Source organism: Leishmania martiniquensis, chromosome 32, assembly GCF_017916325.1.
Source record: "Leishmania martiniquensis isolate LSCM1 chromosome 32, whole genome shotgun sequence".
Lineage (NCBI taxonomy): Eukaryota > Euglenozoa > Kinetoplastea > Trypanosomatida > Trypanosomatidae > Leishmania > Leishmania martiniquensis.
The window spans coordinates 750,749-774,185 of record NC_090167.1 but is presented as its reverse complement, the minus strand read 5'-3'; the positions used below and the strand labels follow the sequence as shown (position 1 = coordinate 774,185).

Below are 23,437 nucleotides of genomic sequence, written 5' to 3'. Positions count from 1 at the left end.
GGCAAACGGCATGATGTGGGAGTGGCTGGAAGGTGGCTTGTGGTGCAATAGTGGGGGAAGGGTGGTGCTGGAGGCAGAAACTGCACCTCAATAGCTGAGTAAGCGTCGCTATTTCGGGTCTCTTCGGCTGCTTTGCACCGCACGGTAGAGTGGTCAGAGGACGGGGGCATCGTGGCGATAGGCTTATATGGCGTGGCGGAGGATGGGGGTGTTGTGCGGCAAGCAGAACTAACTGTAATGGTGTAAAGGAGTTGCACGCGAGGGGTGGTGGTGGTGGCGGCGCCAAGGAGCGATAGGGCGTGGTATACACGCAGGCAGGGCCTTTACTTACTTTCCTTCTGTCATCACAACTCGCCTCTCCAGTGGTGAGAATGGCCTAGGGAATCGCGTCGACTTGGGCGAAGATGAGTCATTCTTTGCTTCGTGCCCCGACGGCCTCAGGAAAGGCTTAATGGAGGATGCTGTCCACAGTGCGCATGATATCGGTGGGGCTGGGTGGGGTGGGGTGCGGCTCTAACAAACCGACATACACGGCAGCGGCGTAGGGTGGGAGGAGGCGTGCTCTGGGTGTGCTTCAGCAGTGTACCCCTCTCCCCGCCTTCGCCAGCAGCTTTCGAAGAAGGTCGACAGAGAGGCTAATCGCTGCTTCACTCGCCGCAACCTCAACGGCCCCATTTTCTCTCTCTCTCCGCTGTGCGTCCTTTTCCGAGTGTATCGGGCGCTCCTCTGCCCGGTGAAGACAGCAAAGCACTCCTCATCGACTTGACACCTCACGCACCTATGAAGGCGTGGGGGGAGCCAGCGACTCGGGACACACAGCAAAAATTAGATAGCTCCCATAGCCTCCCACTCATCGTGACGGTTGTCTTCACCGGGCGCGTCGGTGACGTGGAGCAGTGCACTCCGCAACTCCTTGCGCCAACGGAGAGCCTAGCGGACTTGCTCGCGAGCGCACGCCTGCGCAGGGGCGAGATCAGCCACAAGCGAGGCCATGCTGCGCAGTAGTCAGGGTCGTAGAGGAAGTTCGACGATAAGAAGGACACGGTGCCGCACCAGAGCAATGGGGCAGACGTACGAGGCCAGCCACGGCGGCCCGAGGCCGGCGATCACGATGCCAAAGTTGATGAATCTCCCTATCCTGGAATGAACGTCGACGACGCATTGTACGCCGGACCTGACCATCTCCCAATGCTGAGGACGATGGTCGAGGAGACAGTGCTAATGCACTCCAGCCAGGTGTTGCTTGACCAGATTTGCGCGCGGCTAGAGGGCGCTGCTTCTCGCCGTCCCCAACGCGATCGGCGCGCGCAAGGTGCAGGGAGCCGCGCAGGATAGGGCTGAGGGAAGGGGGCCCCAATCACCGAGGTGACGTGCTGTTAGCTGTCTCCTGGCGGACTTCACAGAGCAGGTCCTCGCCGCTGACCATACGTCCCAGCGCGCTGTTGGCGAAGCTTTTGATAGGGTTGCGGGGGAAGGGAGTTGAAGCGGCGGTGATGCTGCAGCTTGGCTTGCTGCCAGGCACGAAAGCCCCTGAGTGCTACGAGCTGGCGAGCAATGCGGTGGCGGTGGCTGCAAGCCCTGAAGCACGACAGCGAGGCCCTCTGCGGCTTCGCGCACTTTCGTCACTTCCCTGTGCTCCAGGGTGCTGCGATCTCTACTGAGAGGTGGCCGCACAACCTTGCCAGTGCGCAACGGGCTCTGGCCGTCGGCTTTCTGCGTCGCCCCGAGGCCGTCATTGTATTCTACAGCCACTCTGTGACATAGCGTCTGTAGAACGAGGCACTTTTCGTAGCGCTGCTGCGCATCAGCGGCAGAAAGTCCATGGGTAGCACCCTCGCACTCTTGAACCTGACCGAGCCAGCTCGCCACGTGGCAGCGGAGACACAGTCTACAGACAGTATAGCTACTACCAGACGTCGGGCTTGACACATGAGGACACTTGCGCAGTTGAAGCACGAGATCAGCTCCATCGATTGGTGGGGGATGAAAGCGTCCCGACACTTTTGCGGCAACCCTCCACCTCACGCCTCATTTCGCTCCTGCAGCTCGAACTTTCGTGATGTGTGCGACTGTCTATGACATCCACGCTTCGTTAGCGCAGAAACGGCGCGTCGAAATCAAAAGGCAGCATCACAACGCCCAGTCCTCCCTCTGTTCGCAGGGGGCGGGCGCGGCGCATGCCGGCACCAAGCAAGCACAATGCTCAGGGGAGCGCAACTGCAGCTGCTAAGAGGGTAACCATGAAGAGCACCGAGCGAACCTTCGACAATGCCTGAGAGCGGGATCCGGCTGCGCACCAAAAAAAACCTTCCCTGATGGAGCACTAAAGAGTGTGTGAGGATACGAAAAAAAAAGGCCGACCGCGAACGCAGCGGTCTCTGTCGCACTGGGAGCCGTGAGAAGGTTAGAGAGAGTGTGTGCAGATACGGCCGGCGAGTAGCCGGCGCTTTTCGAAGCACCTGCAGGAAGGGGTACCGTAACCGCAACGGAAAGCATCGGTCGGCTCTCTCTATGCCTTTTCCGCGTCTCTGCGTCCTCTCGGCTTCACGCCCTTCCTGCGGATATCGTCTCGCCCTCTCCCTCTGCCCGTCCCTCCGTCTCCCCCCTTCCCCTTATCCGCTGCGCATGAGCGCTTGCTTTGGCTTCTCTCTTTATAAGCATATTTAAGCTCTAGTCGACGTGCCGTGTGCCGGAAAGAGGGAAAGCGGAGGCAGAGGCCCCCCCACAAATATATATATATGTGTGTGTGTGGGGGGCGCTTGCGTCCACCTATTCGCTCTCCTCGGAGACGTTTTGTTCTATTTGTCTGCGTCTCTCTTCCTCTGTGGTGCTCTTCTCGACTATCATTTTTGCCGTCGATCCTGTCCGCGTCCTGCGAAATGTTCGGCCAACGATGCCTCGACTACCCTTTTCTTTCTCTCGTTGCCTTCCTCTCCCTTTTTATTGTGTCCTTATTGCTCTTTGAGGAGGGCAAGTCGAACGTGCGCCATTCAGCAAGCGATAGCGAGCACACAGAGAAGGAATGGGCTGGAGACGATAAACACCCGTGTAACCTCAACTGCGTCGCTTTTTCGCTGCCGCCCTGTTTCAGCGCTCCCTTTTTTCTGCTCTGATTCTTGCGTTATATATATATATAGTTCTTGGCTCGGTGCAGTACCGCCCATCCTCCCCCCTTTTACCTTTTCTTTTTCCTTTCATGCATTCCTTTTCGGCGGGGTGGGGGCGGGAGTGGGCGGCCGCAGACTACTTCTCTTGGCCTTTGTGGATGTGCTAATCTTCGCCGTTCGCCTCGTCGCTGAGGATGACTTTCGTGTGTCAATGAGCCCGCCTCTTCTATTTTCTACGTCTGGGCCCTCTCGAGAAGACGTCTCTGTCTCTCTTCCTCCTCTCGCACGCCCCCCCTCCCACCCACCGACCGCCGTAAGCCATCTCTTTTCCCTTTTTATTTTCCATTTAAACTGTCTCCAACTCCGTGCGCCGCCACCTTCTTCGCTCACGTTGGGTACGCAAAAATCGTGTCTATTCCCTTCTCGCCTCATTTTCGCGCGCGTCTCCCTCCCTCCCCTCTCTCTGTGCAGGTGACGGGTGATGTGTGACGTTTCGCAACGCACCGTTTTTTCTGTTTCTTCGATTTGCTCCGTCTCCCGGCGTTTCTTCTGCTCTGTTCTGCTTCCCTCCCGAGGCATCCGCACCAGCACGTGCGTATTTACCGTACGGCGTATAGTGGGGAAGGTGCGTATAGTGTGCGTCGACGCATCGGTCGTGTATGGGTGAGGTTTTTTTTAAATGTTCTTGTCTTGGTCGTTCTTCTCGTGGTGATCTGGTAGGGGGTGGAGGTGGGAGCGCAGCAGGAAGCAGCTAAGAAAAAAAAGGAGACGAGCAGCGGCAGCCGAAGCGGCAAACGAAGGGAGCCGCCATCGCCGCGGCACTATCGCTCCGCTCTTAATTATGTATTTTTTTTGGTGGCTGCGGATACGTGCACGTGTGGGCCGTTCCCCTCTTTTGTTTGGGTGCACAATGGCTAAGAGGTCGTTGGAAAAAAAAAGGACAGAGGCGACAACACCAACCCTCCCCTCAAGAGCAGCAACAACAAAAGGCATTACCTTCGGTTGAGAGAAGAATAGCTTCTTCCTCCAGGCATATACACTGAAGAGGGCACAGGTGCCCCCACATTTCTTCTAATGCCGCGTCGCGCACAGCAGCATCTCGAAACACACATCACTCGCTGTGGCGATCGTGAGAAGTGGCGACACATAGCTGGGGAAGGCGAACGATGCGGTTCGAAAGGCATGCACTCCATGGCTCCCTTCCTCGATGCGGCTCTTCTGTTTCCTGAGAGAAGAAACGAGTCTCTTCCTCAGCCTTACTGCTTTCGTTTCGGGCTCCACTCCCACGTTGCGCAAGAGCGTCTGCGTTGGTACAGCTGTGTGCTGTGCTTAGAGATGGCATGGCCTCTGTATGCCTTCCCCCCTCCCTCCCCGTAATAGTCTCCTTCATCGATGTATTGCCTCTTCTCTCAGAGGATGCGTTTTTCTTTTCCTCTGATTCATCTACTCTTCTGCCACTCTTTCCTCTCTTCCCTTTGCTGAGCTTTTTTTTTGGTCGCTCGCGCTGGACTCGGGTCGCACTCCAAACTTTGTATTACTCACCGCAGCACGCATCACCGCAAAGCGGAGCACGACCCGACGTCGGCGGTCGCACAGGAGCAGAAGCGAAAAAAAGAACAGTTCCAAGCAGCACACAGCCACTCTTTCCCATTGGAGCAACAATGATCGACTACTACCAGTTTCTCGGCCTGAACCGGCAGTCAGGCGACGACGATGTGGCCAAGGCATATCGCCGGTACGCGCTCGCCTACAATCCGCAGTGCCACCCCGACAGCACTGACCAGGAGGCGCTGCAGCGCAACTTCATGACGGCCGCACAGGCGTACACCGTGCTTTCTGATCCGAAGAAGCGCGCCATCTATGACATTTACGGCGAGGAGGGTGTCCGCCACGGAGGCACCGGCCAGCAGGGGGTGCCTGGCGGAATCGACCTCGATTGCATCGACCCCGACGCCGTCTTCACCCGCTTCTTTGGCGTCGACAACCCGTTTCAGGTGATTGGCGACATCGACGGTGTGAAGAACAACCAGCACGATTTTTTTAGTGTAATCTCCGGCATGCCACCGAATCCGGCCAAGTGCCCGGCAATGGAGGTGCTGCTGCCAGTGACGCTGGAGGACGTATTTTATGGTGCCACCCGTCGAGCCACATGGAATGCGACGCATTTTGGCGCCCCCAACCAGGATGCGGTGATGACTACGACGGCGGAATCGTACGAGCTACGCGTAGAGAAGGGTGCGAAGACGGGTGACATTTTCACCGTGGAGGGCCTCGGCAACACTCAGCCCGGGTACGCGCGTGGTGACGTGGTGGTCGTCGTCAGCGTCGTCGATCACCCGCGTTTTCGTCGGGAAGGCGACGACCTTGTCACCAAGGCCGACATCTCTCTGCGCGACGCGCTTTGCGGCACCACCGTGACGGTATGCACGATGGAGGGCCGTGAGCTATCCATTCTGATCGACGAAATTGTAGATCCCAATTACCGCACGCGCATCGCCGGGGAGGGTCTACCCAGCCGCGGCGGCGGCGGTGACGACAGCAAGGCGCGCGGCGACCTTGTCATCGAGTTCACCACAAAGTTCCCAAGCTTCTTGACGGCGGAGCAGAAGACGGAGATCGGACGTGTTTTGGATGCCCACTAGCGACACACCTGCGTTGCCATCGGTGTTTTCTCTCGCTCTCTCTTGTTTTTTTCCCATGTGATGGCTGTGCGCAGTATATGCCCATTAGCCATTGTGCGGATGCCGTGATCACCACTTCTCACCTGTCCACCGTTACTCGGTGAACAAGGATGCGGTACTTCTTCCGAAGAAAGGCGTGGGCTTGTATAGTGATGTCAGTGCGGATACCCCTCCCTTCAGGTGCTGTGACGACATCGGTTCCTTCGGTTGAAAAGAGAGGATACCCTACCGAGCTGCAAAGAGAACAGCCCTTCTTGAAGGGGCCATACAACGCTGCGCACCGTGTGTGTGTGCGCGCGCGCTTCTGTGCCTCACTGTGTCTGTAGCGGGCGCCTTTGGAGCTTGCTCTTTCTGTGCTCTCCTCTCCGTGTTATGTAGAGTAGTCTGACTGTTTTGTCGGCCCCTTTCTGTTTCGACGTCCCTCTCTCCCTTCTCGTCAAGCACGTCCCCCGCCCCGCCAGAACAACAAAGACGCGTTGAGAGCCACTCTAGCGGAGAGGAGGATAGCTTCACTCATCGTTGCTCGCGTCGGGGAATATCGCCCTTCGCCCTCGTTGCCGTTGAACTGCGCGCCTCCACCCGAGCGGGGTGGGGTGATCCCGGGGTTGGGGTCTGCGCCAGCTAGAATGGGCCGCAGTTCGCCCCCAGTTGATACATAGGAGCGTGCATGTGGGCATACGTCAAGGCTCCTCGAACTGCTTGACGTTTCGCGTGTATGCGCATGCCCCCTCCCTCCCTCTTCTCTTCCCCTCTCTTGCGCTGGTGCTCATGCGGCGCTGCTATGCGTTTCTTTCTGAATGGTCCGACTTTTTAGCCGTCTCTCCTATGGATCCACTCTGTCTCGCACCCTCTCTCTTTCACTCTCTCACTGCTGTCACTGCTCCGCTCTCATCACTTTGCGTACCGCCTTCACCACAACCGTCACAAACACTACCGTTTCATCGCTCATTTTCCATGCACGAAACGGGCGCGCCCGCCTCTCTCAAACTGTGTATGTGTGTGTATGCACCTCTGCAGCACCGACTTTTTGTACATAATTGTCGCGCATTCCTCTTTTTTCCTTTCGTTTTTTTTTTAGCTTCTTTTGCTACCTTTTCTGGAGTCCGCGCGTCTGCCGCACCCCTCTCTCTATCTGCGCGCCTTTTGAGCTGACTGCTCTTTTTTTTTTCACCAACCTTCTCTATTTTTTTCTTGGGACAGCTGCTCGCTTAGGTCTCCCCCGCTCTTGTTGGGCTCTTTAACCCCCCCACCGACCCACACACACACGAACACTATTCAATGACGGCGGTGGTGGAAGCAATCGATGTCGGAAACGACGAGCATTACTCCGATGACTCTTTTCAGGATGACTTTGAAAGCGACAGCGCCAGCACGTCGCACCGCGATTTTCCTATGCGAGAGTCCACTCGAAGTGGTGCGCCGCCTGTGGGAGGAGGCCGTGCGGAAGCCGGTGAGAGCGCGTCGATGAGCGTGCTGGGCAAGGTGACGACACCTAACTCCAGCTCCGGCACCCGACCGAGTTTATGCAGCTCGCTCGGCCCCTCTGAGTATCGCAGGTCAACCCATTCACCGGCTCACGTAGCAGGTGCCGCCAACGGTGCTTCATCGACTGTCTTGTCAGCCTCATCGGCGTTGCCGTCACTGAAGAGCTCTAGCCGCAGCGCATCTGCCGACTCAGCAAATGGCACCTCCGCCTCTGAGCAGATCATGCGCCAGGCCGAGCAACCCACGCAGGAAGACGACTCTTCTGTCCTGCTGGCTGACCAGGTGTGCGACGCGCAGGATCGGGCCGCCGACGGCTGCGCAAGCGAAGCCCACTCGCGCAGGAGCCGTCGCTCCGCCGACGAAAGAAGCACTCGCAAGGCGTACACGAGCCACACCGGTTACCCGGGCGATGGTCCCTGCGGGTATGTTTCCAATGATGTGTCGCTAACGGAGCAGTACCGCCTTCAGAGGCCCGAGGTGCCCGCAACGGCAGAGGAGCTTCACAAGATGCAGAAGGAGAATGCCCGCATGCGGGAAGAGTACTTCCAGCGCAGTCGCGAGCAGTACCACACGAGCATTACGCATGCTTCCAAAGCCAGCAGAACCTTCGACGGAAACCGCACCATCGGCGGCCCCGCTTCGCTGTACAAGAGCGCCGCGACGTCGACCGTCGGCGGCGCGTTTCGATGTCACCGCGAAGCCGCGGCACGTCTTGTGCAGGAGTCATTGATGGAACACCGCACCCTGCAGGTGCTACAACTGGAACAGCGCGACCTGGTCAAGCGCCGCGACGAGCTGAAGAAGCTTGTCAGGAACTACAAGAGAGCCTCCAAGTACAAAGACTATATCGAGATCGCGAAGCAGGACATCGCCATCCTGACGGAGGATTACCACGACGCACGCCTAGAGGTGCGCTGCAATGAAAAACTCCTTGTCATGAATGAGGCCATGTCCGAAGCCGGTCTAAGCGATCGACGGCTGATGGAGGAGGTGCGTTCACAGAACGCTCTAACACAGCGCCGGCGTGAACATGCGCTGCGCGACGCCGACAGTGCGCAACGAGTGCGCGATGCGGCCCTGCAGCGGGTAGAGGAGCTGAAGTTGGAGCTGGAAAAGCGTCGGCAGTGGGCAGTAGGGTCCGACAACGCCGAGGGGTATCAGCTGCGTGTTGTGCACCAAGCCAAGAAGGAGCGCATCGAGGAGCTCCGCGGGCAACTGCAGCAACTACGACAGGGCTGTGTGAAACTCGGAGGGAAAGCGGATTCGTGCTCGAAGCAGGGCCGCGTGCTCGCGCGGAAGTACCAGCATCCCCATTATCACAACCAGCGCGACGACGCCGAACGCGAATATCTCGAGGAGCGCATCGCAGAAATGCGCCGTGAGATGCAGGTCATGGAAGGTCCATTTGCGAACGTGGCGGCCTCGAAGAGGGGGTCCATTGAGGGTGAGCCTAGTCTTGCTGCCAACAGGGGCTTTGCTGCTCCATCGCCACACTCTGAAACGTCTCGAAGAGGAGACCCGGCGCCCCCTCAGCACGCGGTGGCCTCGACCGTGACTGCTGCATATGACTCGGCCTACCCGAAGTCGACTGCTACGGACGTAGCAGAGACGGAGTCGAGTGATGCGTGCAAAGAAATCAAAGTCGACGCGTGGCTGAACGCTGCTTCTGTGGATGAGAGCGCCGGTAACGAGGCCGTGCACTCGCAGCGCCATTCGCATGTATCCGACACAGCAGGAAGCCACAACCAAGAGGAGAAGGGAGGGTCTGCGGTATACCAGGAGGAGGGGTGGCATCAAGCCCATGCTAACGCCCCGGCAACGGGAGAGGATGAGCCGCCGGCATGGCTAGACGCTGGGGACGACGGTGCCGATTTAGGGGCTGCGCCTGCACGAGCGGATCTGGCCCTGCTGTCTTCGTCCTCCTCCTACGACGCCGCTGGCAGCGTCGAGGAGGAAGTGCTGGAGGAGGAAGCACTGGACACTATTGAAGAGCAATTCGCACCGTCGACCGCAGCGCAGGCTTATGGATTCTCGAAGCAGAGTGATGGACGCTTCGGCGCCGGAGGCAGCGCCACAGCGAGTGCTACGGCTACGATCCCCCCGAATGATGCCGGCAGCAACGACGGCGGGCCAGAGTGGCTGAACTTTTGAGGCTAGCCTGATACTAGGGAGCATTTAGATCAGCATCGGTGCCAGATCAGCTGGTGCACACGCGCGTATGCTTGAAGTCTTTGCGACTGCAGTGACATGTCTCTGCTTCCTGCCCGCCTCTCCAGTAGTCGCCGTCGCTGAATTCCTCTGCCGCTCTCGAGGACTCGACTCTCTTTTGCCCCCTTTTCTTCATGTCTACCCCTTTTGTCTTCTCCCCCCGCCCCCCGCCATGTCTTTCTGCTCCTCTCCACCAGGGCGCCCGCCTCTTAGACCCTGATGAGCACGCTGATAGGCAAACATCGCTTCTCGCTTCTCCCTGGTGCACTATCCCCTTCTCTTTCTTTCCCTCCCCCCTCTGCCGAACCCCCGTCGCTGCCTCGCTGTGCTTCGCACCGCGACAATCACCGCATTTTCACTTCTCCTTCCCCCATTCTCCTCCTCTTACCCCCCTGACGCTGTTGCCTGATGGAGGGCGCCCCACTGTTTACAAGAAAAACAACAAGGAATATTTGGTTGGCCACCGTCCTCTATTGTTACGTACACTATGGCGCTTTTGTGTGTTGGCAGCGGGGGCTGAACTTTCCCTTCCCCTCTCCCCCAACTCATCTTGCGCATTTTTAGGAGCTCGTGTGATTTGTGCGACGGCTGTTTCCTTGAAAGAACAATGCTGCGCATGCCTTGCATGCTTACATTCAGGTGGGTATGAGTGAAATGTCTCTGCTCTCTTGACAAAAGCAGCTTACAGGGTGAAAGGACTCCCCCCTTCCCAGTCACATGGCGTGATGGTGTGTGACTGCTCGACGCGGCTTCAGGACTGTCGCTGTCGCCTTCGCACTTTTTTCCATTGCTCGTTTGAATCTCGGTCAAAATGTTTTTGGGGTGTGCATCGGCGGAATGGAATGCAGAGGTGTGGAAGCGGGTGGGAGCGGGCGTGGGGAGTGGGAAGTCTGGATAAGCCTTTGAGGACGAAGAGCGTCTGTATTGGGGAAAGATAGTCTGTTCTGAACTGAGAGAGGCCGCCTCCGTGACAAACATTGATCTTGCCACTGAGTACCCGACGTCGCTCCCGTGCACTCATCGCAATGGGACTCTCTGGCGAGCTTTTTTTCCCTTCCTCTCGTCTCCTTGCTTTGGTAGTCATGATTTGTTGTGTGGTGATGGTGTACATTGTGGGTGAAGTTGTGTGGCGTTCCCCTAGCGCGCGCACGCTCTCCCCCACTGTCTCTTCTCTCCGCTCCTATGCGGGTGCCTTGGTACGCTTTTCCATGATGTTGCTCCTTCTGTTTTCTTTTTTTGTTGTGTGTTACGTATATCTTTTGCGCCTCCTCCACTCTCTGCGACTTGACACGATGATGTCTATAGTAACAGGAGTAAAGATTCACACACACACACACACATGCGCGATGCATGCACACGCGTATAGGCAACCTTATGGTTGGCGCACTCATGTACTGTAGCCCCCCCTCTATACCTCATCGCCTCTTCGCCATCTTATCTTTGAATCTGTGCGCGTCGCTTTCTCTCTCTCTCCCTCTCTTTCCCTCTCTCTCTCCCTATCTCGCTGGCGTTTTTGTTCTCTGTCTGCCCGTTTGTGGTTCCCTTTGTCTCGATTGCTGTTTATGCATCATACGCAGCAGGCGCTCACGCACAGTCATTCCACGTCGACTGGGCGTAAGCGTGGCAGGAGGGAAGATGGAGAGCAACAGAAGCACCAGTGTGGGTGTACCTGTATGCTCATGTGTGTCTGTATATTGTATCTGAACGCGTATGGACCGGCGAGGGCTCAGACGAAGCAGAGGGCGAACGCGGAAAAAGAGCGGCTTGCGGGAAGCCGTGTAGGTGGAGGTGTGGATCGTGCTACAGGATGTGCGTGTGCCCGCGTACGAAACGGGGGCTGCTCTCGCCTGTGGCGCCTGAGCTATACCCTCTCCTCTCTTTCACGAATCACTGAAGCCTCCTTTTCCACGGTTTTATCTTGGCCGTTGCGCTGGCAGCTGTCACTGTTGCCGAATGGCCTATGATCCATCACTGCCAGTCTCTCTCTCTCTGGCGAATTCACCTATGGGGGGGCGGCTCTTCCTCTTGGGAATCCCTAGAACTTGACGGTAGAGTAGCGGATGCATCGGACGATTGCGCCCTCCTCGCCTTTTTTTTCGCTCTCTTGGTGAACTTCCTTGCCTCTTACCCCCATGCACACACTTTCAGTTATCCGAGCATGCGTCCTTTTCCGCGGCATCCCTCCAAAACGTCCAGAGCTTTCCTCCAACGTGTCTCTCTTCCCTTTCCTTAGGCGCCTTCGATGTCCGTCGTAATGGCACCCACAGCAAGGGTCGAGAGAGGAATGCCAAGTGGACACAGAGGTGAAGTGAGATGAGTAACTCAGCGGAAAAAGCAAAGCGGGCCTTTGCAGTAGAAAAGCTGGCCGATGACGAAAGCAACAATACCGCTTGTATTCCTCCCAACCTTCTTCCTCCTCTCTTGCAGACACCGATACACAGACACACACACACACACAATAAAAACGATGCACGCGTGGCGGCGTCGTTTGTGGCGTGGCGACCTCTCCGTGTCTTCACGGACACGGTGACCTAATGCCCTCCCTTACCCCTGGGCTCACCAGTAGCAGCTATTCGTACCGCTGCGGCAGATCGAGATACCTCGTCTCCTTCCTCGCACGTAGATGGCTCCTCTGAATGCAGGATCCGCTGCGACACCATGACTCGAGAATATCCTCCATGGTGTCGCAGCCGTGGTCATTCACTCTTCTCTTTTCGCCGTTTTGCTTGTCGGATTGCAGTCAGATGGGAGGATGGGCGGTGAATGGATATGGCCATGGCCCAGCTAACGCCGCGGTTGAAGCTAGAGCTTCCTGTGCCCCCCCTCGCTCAGCGCTCTTCTTGTTTACCGCACATCAGCTTGCAGCGACACAACGAACTGTTGCGGTGTGCATTCGAAGGGCCTCTGAAGCGGTCACGGTGCCGCCGCTGTGTGCGCCGTTTCCTCTTTCCGTTTTCCCCGTTCCTTCTTTCGCTTCGCTCTCAGGCGCCCTCGATGGCGGCGGCCGCCTTTTTGCGTGGCAGTCTGTGAGTCTCAGCGAGCCTACTTGCTGTGCGGGGGAGGGGGGAAGCCAAGTGCCCTCCTCAGCGTCTGCCACTGCGGAGCTGCTTGTGGTGCCATGGTGCCGCACGCGAGGACGTATGGAGGTCGGCGTGATGCATGGCTACTTAAGCCTGCGGCCAGCTCCTGGATGGCAGTGCGGCGGAGCGGCCTGCGACGGTGAGGACACCTGTGCCATCCGTGTGAACGAGGTAGCGGCACGGCTTTGGCCCATCCCACCTGACCCTGCACTGGCCCCGGAAGAGGGATGCAGCGCGTGGTGAGCGGCATGATGGGCGTGGCTGGGAGGCGGCCTACGAGGGGGGCGGTGTCTGGGAAGCTTTTGGGTCAGGCTGTGCATCGATGTGCCGTGACAGCGGTACTGGGACGCGTGTCTCTACGGCTGCTGCGCGCTAGGACGCGATCTGGGCTGGTGAGAGAAGGCCGGCAGGCAGAGGTGCGTCGCACTGGTGTTTGGGGCGGCACAGAGTGTGCGCGCTGCTCTGGGAAAAAAGAGAAACTCGCGCTCATTCTCATGCAGGTTTGCTTCGGTGTGTGGATGGACGAACCTCGTGCACGCAAGCCGGCGTCATCTCCTGAGGAACACTGGGCTGTGGGTGTAAAGCTGCCTGCAGTCGAGCTGGCACTTCGCGAAGTTCGGCTCAAACTGCTAAAGGTGTTTTCCTTGTCGATGCAGGTCGGTGCCTGTTGAGTGTGTCGTTCTTGCGGGTGCGTCTGGTACCCCTGAAACGCATGCCTCTGCTCATCCACTACACTTCTCTCTCTCGCTGGCTTCCTCGGCACTCATCTCCTCCTCGCAGTATATTTGAACTGCGATGCGCTCGCTCTTGTAACGGTGCCAGCGCGTGAGCCTGTGTTTGTGTGGGTGTGCATGTGTGTCCGCTTTTCACGGGTTTTTGTTTTCGTGCAGCCACGCCGCCCCGCGACTCGGCCTGCGTTCGTGTCCGTCCCGCTCACTGATCGGTTTATTTTCTGATACGTTTTCTTCTTCTTTGGTCGCTTTATTTTTTCCGTTTCTGGCGGAGGCTCTCTTCTGCTCGCTCACGAAGTGTCAGGAAGAGTCGAAGCATCGAGAGGCTTAAGTCAACCACGCCTTCTGGCGCGGCCTCAGACTTCGCTGAGCCACCCGCGACGATGACGCGACTTGGTTACGCGTGCGCCCGCCCCTCCTTCCGTCTTCATTTCGTTGGCGAAAACATGCACCACGTACGAGCCAGGATGCTCTTCAACCTAGGTGCAACTGCGTCGCTGCTGCGTCCATGGACGACGCCCTCTCGTGAGACCCGTTTAGCGGCGGTGGCCACGTGCTCACCTAGGCGTATGGCGGCTTCTCTCCCCGATGCGCGAAAGATCGTTGGCGTAGTCAACAGCAGAGTCGCCGACTGCAGCGGCCGTGTGGCTGAGGCGAAAGTGACCCCGTCACCGTCGACATCTTTGCCAGTTTCGCCATCCTTCTCAAGTTTCACTGCGACCGCACCGAGTGCGGGTGCACGAGCTGTGAAAGGCAGTGGAAGCTTGATGCTGAGCTTCGCGCAGGGCATGACGGACTATCGGTGGCGCATCGTCCCTGGCACGGATAATGTGTACGCCCCAGCGGTGAAGCACCGAGAAACGGTCTCCCATCGACTTCGGCTTCTCGGAATGCCGAAGGGCTTCCCGGACACCACCGCTCCCGGGTTCGAGCGGTTCTTCTACCTCTCTCTGAGCAGCTCCTTCGTGTCTAATTTCGCCTCCTCGATCGGCTATCAGTCGCTGCTCAACGGCTTTTTCCTCGGCTCCTCGCCACAGCTGTGGATGCTGAAGGATCTTGTCCCTGCCCTACTCGCGGCGTACATGGCGAACCGAGTTGTTTCCTACGAGAACCGGCCGAAGTTTTGGTTCGTCGTGAGCGTTTTCATGAACAACGTGACGGTGATATCGGACATGCTCATTCCGTCCCTGTTGCCGAACCACCTCCTCGCCGCCGCCATCGTCACCTCGACTGTCAAGCAGTCTTCGGCACTCATGTACTTTGTGACGCGCGCCTCGGCACTTCAGCACTACGCCATCAACAACAACCTCGCCGAGCTGACGAAAAAGTTTAACTCCTTCGGCATGGTCTCGTACACCATCGCGACGGCGCTAGGGATCCTGTACTGCACCTACATAGCGAATTTCACTGTGCAGATTCTCACAGTCTCCGTCTGCTGTCTGACAAACATGTTCTTGTCCTCCATGTCGATGATGCCCATCACGTTTCGGTTGCTAAACTTTGACACAATGAAGCTACTGCTTCGCGCTTTCATCATGGAAAGAAATCGAATCATGACGCCGCGAGAGATATCAGACTTGCTTGGTGTGCGCATGTTGCCAGCGTCAGCGCTCAAGGAGGCGGGCATCGCGCTGGACGCGGCCACACGCCTCTTGTACATCAGCCCGCCGGTTGACAAGCTGCAAATTCGTTCGGACACGCTGGAGGAGGATGTGCTGTACGTCAACAACGACCACATGTTTATGCTTGCGCTCTGGAAGCCGTCGCCGTCGCCACTGACGCTTCGAGAGCGGTGGCAACGCTGCGAGCTCCCGGCATTTCCGCGCATCTTCCGAAACGGCGGCTGTCTGCGCCGCACAGCTGAGGTTTTCGACGACGAGGCAAGGTTCCGCGGACAGCGTCTGGTTCTCTTAATCCACCAGAAGTGCCCTGCGAAGCAGCTGATTACGGCCTATCTCGTCATGTACACAGCCGTATTGCAGCACGCAGGCACCGAGGCGGAACTGCGCCGCTTCCTGCGCACATGCCACGCTGAGCAAGAGCTGTGGCATGTTCGTGGGGAGGAGTTCGCTGAAATGCTTCAGGCGGCTGACTGGGACGTGGACCTGCCCATCTTGGACCATCATGATTTCCGCATGTCGGAGCTTATTTTGCCGCCCTCCATGCGAGCAGCGGCGTGAGGCGGCGAGGGCGGACAATCGTATCGACATGCAACTCCTTAGTGATAACTTCATCAGTGCGTTCCTTCTTTCGCTTCGCTCTCAGGCGCCCTCCTCGATGGCGGCGGCCGCCTTTTTGCGTGGCAGTCTGTGAGTCTCAGCGAGCCTACTTGCTGTGCGGGGGAGGGGGGAAGCCAAGTGCCCTCCTCAGCGTCTGCCACTGCGGAGCTGCTTGTGGTGCCATGGTGCCGCACGCGAGGACGTATGGAGGTCGGCGTGATGCATGGCTACTTAAGCCTGCGGCCAGCTCCTGGATGGCAGTGCGGCGGAGCGGCCTGCGACGGTGAGGACACCTGTGCCATCCGTGTGAACGAGGTAGCGGCACGGCTTTGGCCCATCCCACCTGGCCCTGCACTGGCCCCGGAAGAGGGATGCAGCGCGTGGTGAGCGGCATGATGGGCGTGGCTGGGAGGCGGCCTACGAGGGGGGCGGTGTCTGGGAAGCTTTTGGGTCAGAGGCTGTGCATCGATGTGCCGTGACAGCGGTACTGGGACGCGTGTCTCTACGGCTGCTGCGCGCTAGGACGCGATCTGGGCTGGTGAGAGAAGGCCGGCAGGCAGAGGTGCGTCGCACTGGTGTTTGGGGCGGCACAGAGAGCGATGGTGCGTCGTAGTCAAAAAGAGCTGTACTGCTGAATTCTCGGCGACGCTCATTGTCTTGTGTCTGAGTCGCTGTCGCATCAGCTTCATGGAAAATCGCAGGTAGGGGAACATAGTGTTGGCGCACGCAGAAAAGGTGCGGCGACTTGGCAGCAAACGTGACTGCGCTGCTGTGAGAGGGACGTGTGAGACAGTGAAAAGGTATGGAGGCTCGCTATGGGTAGTGATAAGGCAAGATCCACGTTTACGTATGCCAAACGCAAAGGGCTTATCGTCACTTCTACTACTTGTGTTACGCCAGGGGGTCACTGCTGGCCCTCCACGTCTGCTCTGTTTCGTGGCATAGAGTCTTACAGCTCTGTTGTGGTGTGGGGTGAGGGCTCTGCTGCTCGCTGTTTCGTGGCCTATGCGCCGCTGCATTGGTGGCAGCGAATAGAAGGGAGCCGTGAAGTTCCCCTTTTGTATTTTTTTCACCGTCTTGCGCTTCGACTCTTTCTGCTCCCTGCCGCTGACATTGTGAGCCCAGCACCACCCCAGAAAGAGGCGGAGGGAAGGCGGGAGGGGGTGGTGGTGAGGGGAGGGGCGAGAACGAGCGTCACAGAGCGTTGCTCTTGTCGTGGTGGAAACGAGTGAGTCGATTCGCTTTTCTCGAAAAACGGGAGGGGCCATTCATACGCGTGCACACACATCTTTATATATATACGCACATAAATATATATTTATATACTTGTCTCCGCGCGTACCCCTCCCTCCCTCCCCCCTCTTACAAACGGAAACAGCAGCTACAGTGGCAGATGCTTTCTTTGATTTCTCTGTGCGACTTGCGTTCATCTCGGCATGGCGGTCGCGCTTCGCCCGCCTATAGGGGTGTCTGCGTTGTTTCCTTCGGGCGGCTGTCAGGTATACGTGCATTCATACACTTATACATATATATATATCTATAGGTGGCGTTGTGGCTTTCCATTTTCCCTTTCTCTTCGAGAGGGAGCTAGGTCTTCTTTTCCTTGCCTGTGAGGTCAGCCCTGCTCCACAACGATGACCCCCCTCCCCTCCTCCTCGTTTGCTGGGCGAGACAGAATGGAATAGGGGACGAGCAGACACGGAACTGCTGCACCCCCCTCCCTTCCCAATAATAAAAAAAGAGTAACAGCGATACGGCGGGAGTGAATTGCAGAAGTCTCTCTCTCCTCTTTCTTGGCGATGCCCACCACGTTTGCGGCATCGCTGGTAATTGTCCGAAAAGCCACAGAGGACTCATCTCCTCAATAATGGTCTGTTGGCCTCTCCTCTGCCCCTTCCCCCTCCCCCACTCCCTACATTCTTTCCCGCTCCCCCCCTCTCTCCTTCTTCGACCGTACACGAGTGAGGGCAGCAACTATTGTAGCGCACCTGCGCGGCCTGGAAGGGGAGCGTAACCTGAGAGAGGCCCTCGACATCTCGAAGGATCTATGAAAACAGCAACAGTAAAAGAAAAAAGGGTGCCTTATCAGACGCATTCGCACGAACACGCGGCTGATGATGGGTGTCCTCCGTTTCGCTTCTCTCCCTTGCGTCTCTGTATGAGTGAGCCTGGGGAGGGGGGCAGAGGAGTACGGGGAAAAAAACAAAAACGGGACCGCTCGCAGGACCGTCGCGGCATTGCGTAGAGGAAGCAATGCATGCGCAGGTTTGATTCAAGTTACGGATGCGCCTTTGCCCCCCTCTCTCTCCCTATGCTTCCACCCACTCTCCGTCTTGGATGCCCAAAGCCTCGATGATTTTTTTTTTTGCACGCCACATCAGCTCAAATAGCCCACACTCGCTCACCGTTAGGCTTCTCCACCCCACTCACTTCTGTGCACCAAAGTTTATGGAATCTCAGAAGTACGCTCGCGCCCATCTGCATCTCTCTCTCTCTCTGTCTCGCACGTGCGCGCTCGCCCTCCCCACCTCGCCGCGTCTGAGCGGAGGTCTTCCGAAGCCTTTTCCATATTGAGCTGCCCGCGTCGCGCGGGTGCTTAGCGCAGAGGTTTACCTTGTGCTCCACTGGTGGACGTGGGCCCTCCTTCCCGCTCTGCTCATCCAAACACCAGCAATAGCCATAAGCGCGCTCGGCGATGGCGCTCATCACTCAGAGCTTTTCGGAACGCTACGCGGAGCTTGTGTCCCGCGTGCCGACCTACACGGAGATGCTGCTTGATGTGCAGCGACGTGAGTTCGGTGAGCGCAAGGCGCTGGAGGAGAAGTGCCAGATGGCATTTCGAGATGTTCTGCACGTCGCTGCCGTGATGATTTCCGACAAAAAGTCACTTGGCAAAAGTGCGCTGGCGCATCGAAACCGCTTCGAGCTGGCCCTCTACCAACGGCAGACCGCCGTCTGGTTCCCCGCAACACCGCCGCGGCAGGTCGCGTTACCTACTGGTCGCCAACTTCGCGCTTTCCCTCACGCTGCCTTCGCCGAGCTGTGTAAAGAAGAGCGGGAGCTTCGTCAGTGGCTCTACGGTGTCGAGCGCCGCCTCCGCGAGCACATTGAGGAAGCTTGCGGTCGCGCATGGTTTTTCCTCAATCTCATAGGGGAAACGGTGGCGCGCGAGAGCCTGTCTCGGCAGCGCGTGCAGTACGAGGAGGATCAGGACTTCAACGCGGTCAAACAGGCCTTCTTCCGTGCCGTGCCAGCCGATTACTACCGCTTGGCTGTGATTGCCCGCTATGGGAGAACGGTCTCCGCGGTGGAGACGGCAAAAGACCTGTCCGTTGAGGAGATGGAAGAGGCGGCGCGTGCGGTGCTGAACGAGGAGGAAGAGACCTCGCGGCGCTCTGTGTTTCAGTACTTGCACGACATGTATGATTTCCAGCTCTTTGCGCTGAATCACCGCGAGGTCACGGGCCGCTACGAGATTGAAGATGAGGAGTGCAACGCGCTCTTCCCGCTTGTGGCGCAGTGCTGCCGCGAAGACTTTGGCATTATCTTCTATCACGTACCTGCGCTGGCGCTGCACTTCAGTTCCTCGTATCCGTGCCTGCGCGCGCTTTGCCTTGCCCAGCTCCAGGAAGCGCCAAGGCGGACGGCAGCGACCAAGGCCCGCTTCTCCTGGGTACCTGCCCAGCTGCTTGCAAGCTTGGCCGGCAAGGTGGAGATCGGTGGGGAGGAGAGTGCGGTGGGGTCGCAAGGCGATGCAGACAGCGACGAAAGCCCAGAAAATGCACCGCCAGCGTTGGACGAAGAGGTGGGTGCTGCGACGACTTCCACGACGGCGCCTGAGGCGGAGCTCAGCAGCTCAGAAGTGCCTGAGCCGATGATGGAGGAGGAGGCGGTAGCTCCGCCACCACCGCCGGCGGATGATACATGCCTGCGCGTACTGTACGCCTTTGAGGAGACGGAGGCGCATTCACCCGCTGCTGACGAGTGTGTGGAGGCCGAGGCTTTGCCGGAGGATGTCTCCGCTTTCCGCTCCGACAGCAACCCTGAGGCCATGCCGACGCCTCAGTCGCCGCCGCGTTGTCTCCTCGTGGACGAGGAGCTGGCGATGAGTAATCCGCGCCTTACCTCTCTGCGGGACGAAAAACGGCCGAAAAGGCCCTCAAAGTCAAAGGAAGCTGTGGAATTCGAGGGATGAGGGAGAGCTGCGGAAGTGGAGGGGACACGACTAAGGCAGGCGCGAGGCAGACTTTGCATTGACGCCTGTCTCTCTCTCTCTCGCGCGCGCGCCTTCCTTTTCAGCTCTCCTCTTCTTGAGATGTAATTCTTCAGCATTCCTCATGGAAATGGTCAGCGGGCCTGGGCACATGCCGCCGTTGCATCGTCTACCTGACCCCCCCTCGTTGTGTTTCCCTCTCTGTTGCGGTATCTCTGGCGGAGGCCATTCCCCGCTCTTTGCGCTGTCGCTCCCGTCTTTCCGCTACCCTACCAGCCTACTCACCTAGCCGTCCCATGCTCGTGCATTCCTGCGCCATGTGAGGAGAGCGATACTGACTGCTTCTGTGCACTTCCCTGTACGCGTGTGTGTTTGTGTATGTATCTGTGTCTGGCACGTATGCGCGCGGTACCGAATGTTTGTTCTTCTTCATGTAAAGTCACCCCCTCTCCTTCCGCGGAGGTACACACCCACGCCCCTCTTTCCCTCTCCCTTTTTCTTCCTTATATTGATGTTCTCCTACCCTCTTTCTGTTTTTATTCTTAGTCACCCCTCTCTGACGGCGGTCGTGGCGGACAAGAAGAGGCGGAGGTGCAACGCCCACATACCGCCATAGCAACAGAAGCCCTCCCTCCCTCCCACTTCATCCCTCTTCGTGGCACATGTGTGACGTTCTCGCTTACAAGTCATACACATATATATATGAGTGTGTGTGTCTCGGGCTCGTTTGCTTCATTTTGACGCATCGAGTCGCCTCCACCCCTCTCCCCTCCTCCACCGCCATTCCTCTTTTTGGCTCGCGCGCTCTCTTTCTCTCTCCCCTCCTCACCGAAACTCTGCGACTCAGTTGAAGAGACAGCCGAATGGGGAAGAGAGGGGGTCATGGCGGAAAAGGGAATGGTGTGTATGTGCGGGTGTGTGTGTGTGTGCGAGGCATCGCGCGCTTGTCAAGCCGTGCTGATCCGCAGTGGATAGTGTATGAGAAAGGCGCCGGCCCTCTGAATGGAAGGGCCTTCTTGATCAGCACTCTCAGCGGCGTATGAGCAGAGGCAAGTCGCACCCTGCTGACACACGCCGCTTCGAACGCTGTGCTGTGGCTTTGCTCTGCACTGTGCGCGACGTTTTTACCCCTTTTGGGGGGGTAAACGCTACGAAGCCTCTTGCGCGTGCTCTTTGCTCTGTGCGCTTTCTGCAGCGCATGTCGAACCTCTCCCATGCGCGGGAGGCTGCCCCCTCTGATCCTGCCCCTTGCCCTCCCTCCCTTCAACACAGCGTACCTTGGCGTGGGCCCCCCCAAAAGGCTCTACACCTCACTCACGCACTACTCAAGTACCCGTCATCCCTCCACAGGCACCTTTGCAGCGCTGCGTGCTACCGTCATCACCGCTCATTGCACAGTTTTTCGGATTGCGAATGGTTGCCCGCTGTGCGTGATCTGGCACACAGGTTCGTGCGCACATTATAGACTCGGAGCCTTCTGGAGAGTGCCGTGCGCACACATTCATGCAAAACGCACGGCCGCTAAACCGCGGAGGACTCCATCGCTTCCCTGCTGGCAACCTTTGCTGGATTCTGCCCTCTTCTTCGACGTGCCAGCCATGATGCACGACTACCAGTATGACCTGGAGGTGGTGAGCGTCATTCCGGCCCCGGTGCTCGACTCTTCGGACGACGGGCTTCAACGCAAGCTCATCCTTCACTGCACCCAGCGTGATGCGATGATGGACTGTGCAACGGTACCATCGACGTTCGAAGTGCGCAACGCTCCTGGCGTCGAATTTGTTTCCATTGCGCTCGTGGAGGTTGATCGCGCAGGTGGTACCGATCGAGTTGAGGCGAGTTCGGCGGAGCCTCTCTGTGTTGGTGGTCCGCATCGCGCGGTCGGGGCAATGTGGGTGCCTTTGATCCCCCGGACTGGTGTCGACTCTGGCACCGCGGCGTCGCCGGAAGTCACTCGCGTTTTTGTGGCGTGGTCGATGACACGAATGGATGGCTGCATGATTAGGGAGTCAGATCTTGAATCCGCGTGTATCAGTGCGCCGCTTCTCGTGGAATTTGGTAGGGAGGGTTGCTCGTCTCCACATCTTTTGAACTCAACGCACCCAGGTCTGATTCGGGAGCCCGAGGATGCACAGGCAGGTGTGGTCGAAGCCGCCACTGCAGCTGCGGTCACTACAGCGACCACCACCGACGCGTTTCCCGTCAGCAGTGCTACTGGAAACCCCGTATTGTTTTTCGACGCTGTCGCTGAACTGGTGGTGCCGCCGCTGCACGGCGCCGTCAGCAGCGCTGAGTTTTTGTTACCTGCTGTCACCGGAGATGCTGACGCACGACAGGGGCGAAGCTCTTCCGGAAGTGCCAGCGGGCCGTTCTCGGCCGAGGCTGCCCCCGTATCCTTTCTCATCTCACGGCTGCTGCTGGGCAACACAGCAGCGGGTGCGGCGCGCGTATCCATAGTACTCGATGAAGAGGAGGAGGCAAACCGCCAGCACATAGAGAGTGGTAGCGGCGGTGGTTGCCTCACCCCAAGTGAGTATTCGCGGGAGACGGCGGTAACGGGGTACGATCTGTTGCAGCGCAACTTAACGGAACATGTGAAGAGTAGCAGTAGAGCCCACGACTCGCGTTTAGTCTCTGATTTTGCAGGCTTGAATGCCGGGAACACGAGCGTCTCTCCCGTTGCCGGCGTTGACTTCCCAGTGCTCGACTCAGAAGTGGCTGTCACCGACGCGCGAACAGTCACGTGGGTGGACTACTATGCATCGAGCACCCAGTTGATCGGCCCTGTTCCTATCCAAACACGACTGCAGAACTTGTACACGGTGCCTTCACCATACCTTTTAGATCGCTTGAAAGATCAGCTGGCGCCGCAGTGTCCGTCTCCATCATCCCCAACAGTAGCGCCGGCACCCGTGGCCGCTCATGGGTTGTGGCGTGAGCGACATAGACATGTCTGCGTCTCTCGCTGGCTTGGACGCGAGAACGCTGCTCAGGAGGAAATTTGGCACGAGCACGAGGCTAGGCGAGGCGGTGGTGCGCTTCTTGCTGGTATAGAGGCCGGCAACATTGACGGCGGCTCGAGCTCGCTGGCTGTTCCGCTGGCTGGAGTAAAGCGTCACGACGTGGATGTGCGCTCCGAATCCTCTCTAACGCTGCTGCTGCGGCAAGCACTTGAAGGGCTGCGGCCACGGCGTGTTATGTATTGAGACTGCATTGCCCACGTTCTGCCGAAAGGGGCACGCACGGAGACACCAACGAAGAATGGGGAAAGGAGAGCGCTCCCTCCTTAATGTTTCGCTGCCACCAGGCCGCTGGCATCGCAGTAGTGCGCCCGTCTTCTCTCCTCCTCTCTTTTTCATTGGCCTCGTTGTTACCGCCCGCCCCCCACCCCCTCTCTATACCCTACAGTTCCAAACTAGGTAGCATGACGATCATTTCCACGGCCGGCAGGCTTTCTGCCCCTTCTTGAGCATGAGCACATGAATGGGTAGCACCGACAGGGGTGGCGGTGCTGTTACCCTGTGCGCCCCAAGAACACACGCACGTGCCTCTGCTTGTCGGCGCACACGCTCACGTCTTCAGCGATGCACCTTTTTGTGTTGAAGGGAACTTCTTTGCACCACTTCTGTCTTCGCTGTTCTTCGCTTTCACGCTTTTGAGCAAATTTTGCGCTGCGGCTCACAAGTGCCGCTGCCCAACGTCAGTCGTCGCGG

The 23,437-nt window shown here is 58.0% G+C and overlaps 5 protein-coding genes across 5 annotated transcripts; all 5 read left to right on the top strand.

Moving 5' to 3' along the window:
• Positions 1-4,768: 4,768 nt before the first annotated feature.
• Positions 4,769-5,749, top strand: LSCM1_01843 (uncharacterized protein; the record flags this gene model as incomplete). The annotated part of the gene is made up of 1 exon (XM_067319442.1): positions 4,769-5,749. The coding sequence occupies one exon, from the start codon at positions 4,769-4,771 to the stop codon at positions 5,747-5,749; it is 981 nt and encodes a 326-aa protein (XP_067175991.1).
• A 1,317-nt stretch (positions 5,750-7,066) lies between these two features.
• LSCM1_01842 (uncharacterized protein) lies at positions 7,067-9,424 on the top strand (the record flags this gene model as incomplete). The annotated part of the gene is made up of 1 exon (XM_067319441.1): positions 7,067-9,424. The coding sequence occupies one exon, from the start codon at positions 7,067-7,069 to the stop codon at positions 9,422-9,424; it is 2,358 nt and encodes a 785-aa protein (XP_067175990.1).
• Positions 9,425-13,675: 4,251 nt separating this feature from the next.
• Positions 13,676-15,472, top strand: LSCM1_01841 (uncharacterized protein; the record flags this gene model as incomplete). Its single annotated transcript, XM_067319440.1, has 1 exon — positions 13,676-15,472. The coding sequence occupies one exon, from the start codon at positions 13,676-13,678 to the stop codon at positions 15,470-15,472; it is 1,797 nt and encodes a 598-aa protein (XP_067175989.1).
• A 2,734-nt stretch (positions 15,473-18,206) lies between these two features.
• Positions 18,207-19,706, top strand: LSCM1_01840 (uncharacterized protein; the record flags this gene model as incomplete). The annotated part of the gene is made up of 1 exon (XM_067319439.1): positions 18,207-19,706. One exon carries the CDS (start codon positions 18,207-18,209, stop codon positions 19,704-19,706), a length of 1,500 nt encoding a protein of 499 aa, XP_067175988.1.
• A 1,616-nt stretch (positions 19,707-21,322) lies between these two features.
• On the top strand, positions 21,323-22,930 carry LSCM1_01839 (uncharacterized protein; the record flags this gene model as incomplete). Its single annotated transcript, XM_067319438.1, has 1 exon — positions 21,323-22,930. The coding sequence occupies one exon, from the start codon at positions 21,323-21,325 to the stop codon at positions 22,928-22,930; it is 1,608 nt and encodes a 535-aa protein (XP_067175987.1).
• Between the last annotated feature and the right edge of the window lie 507 nt (positions 22,931-23,437).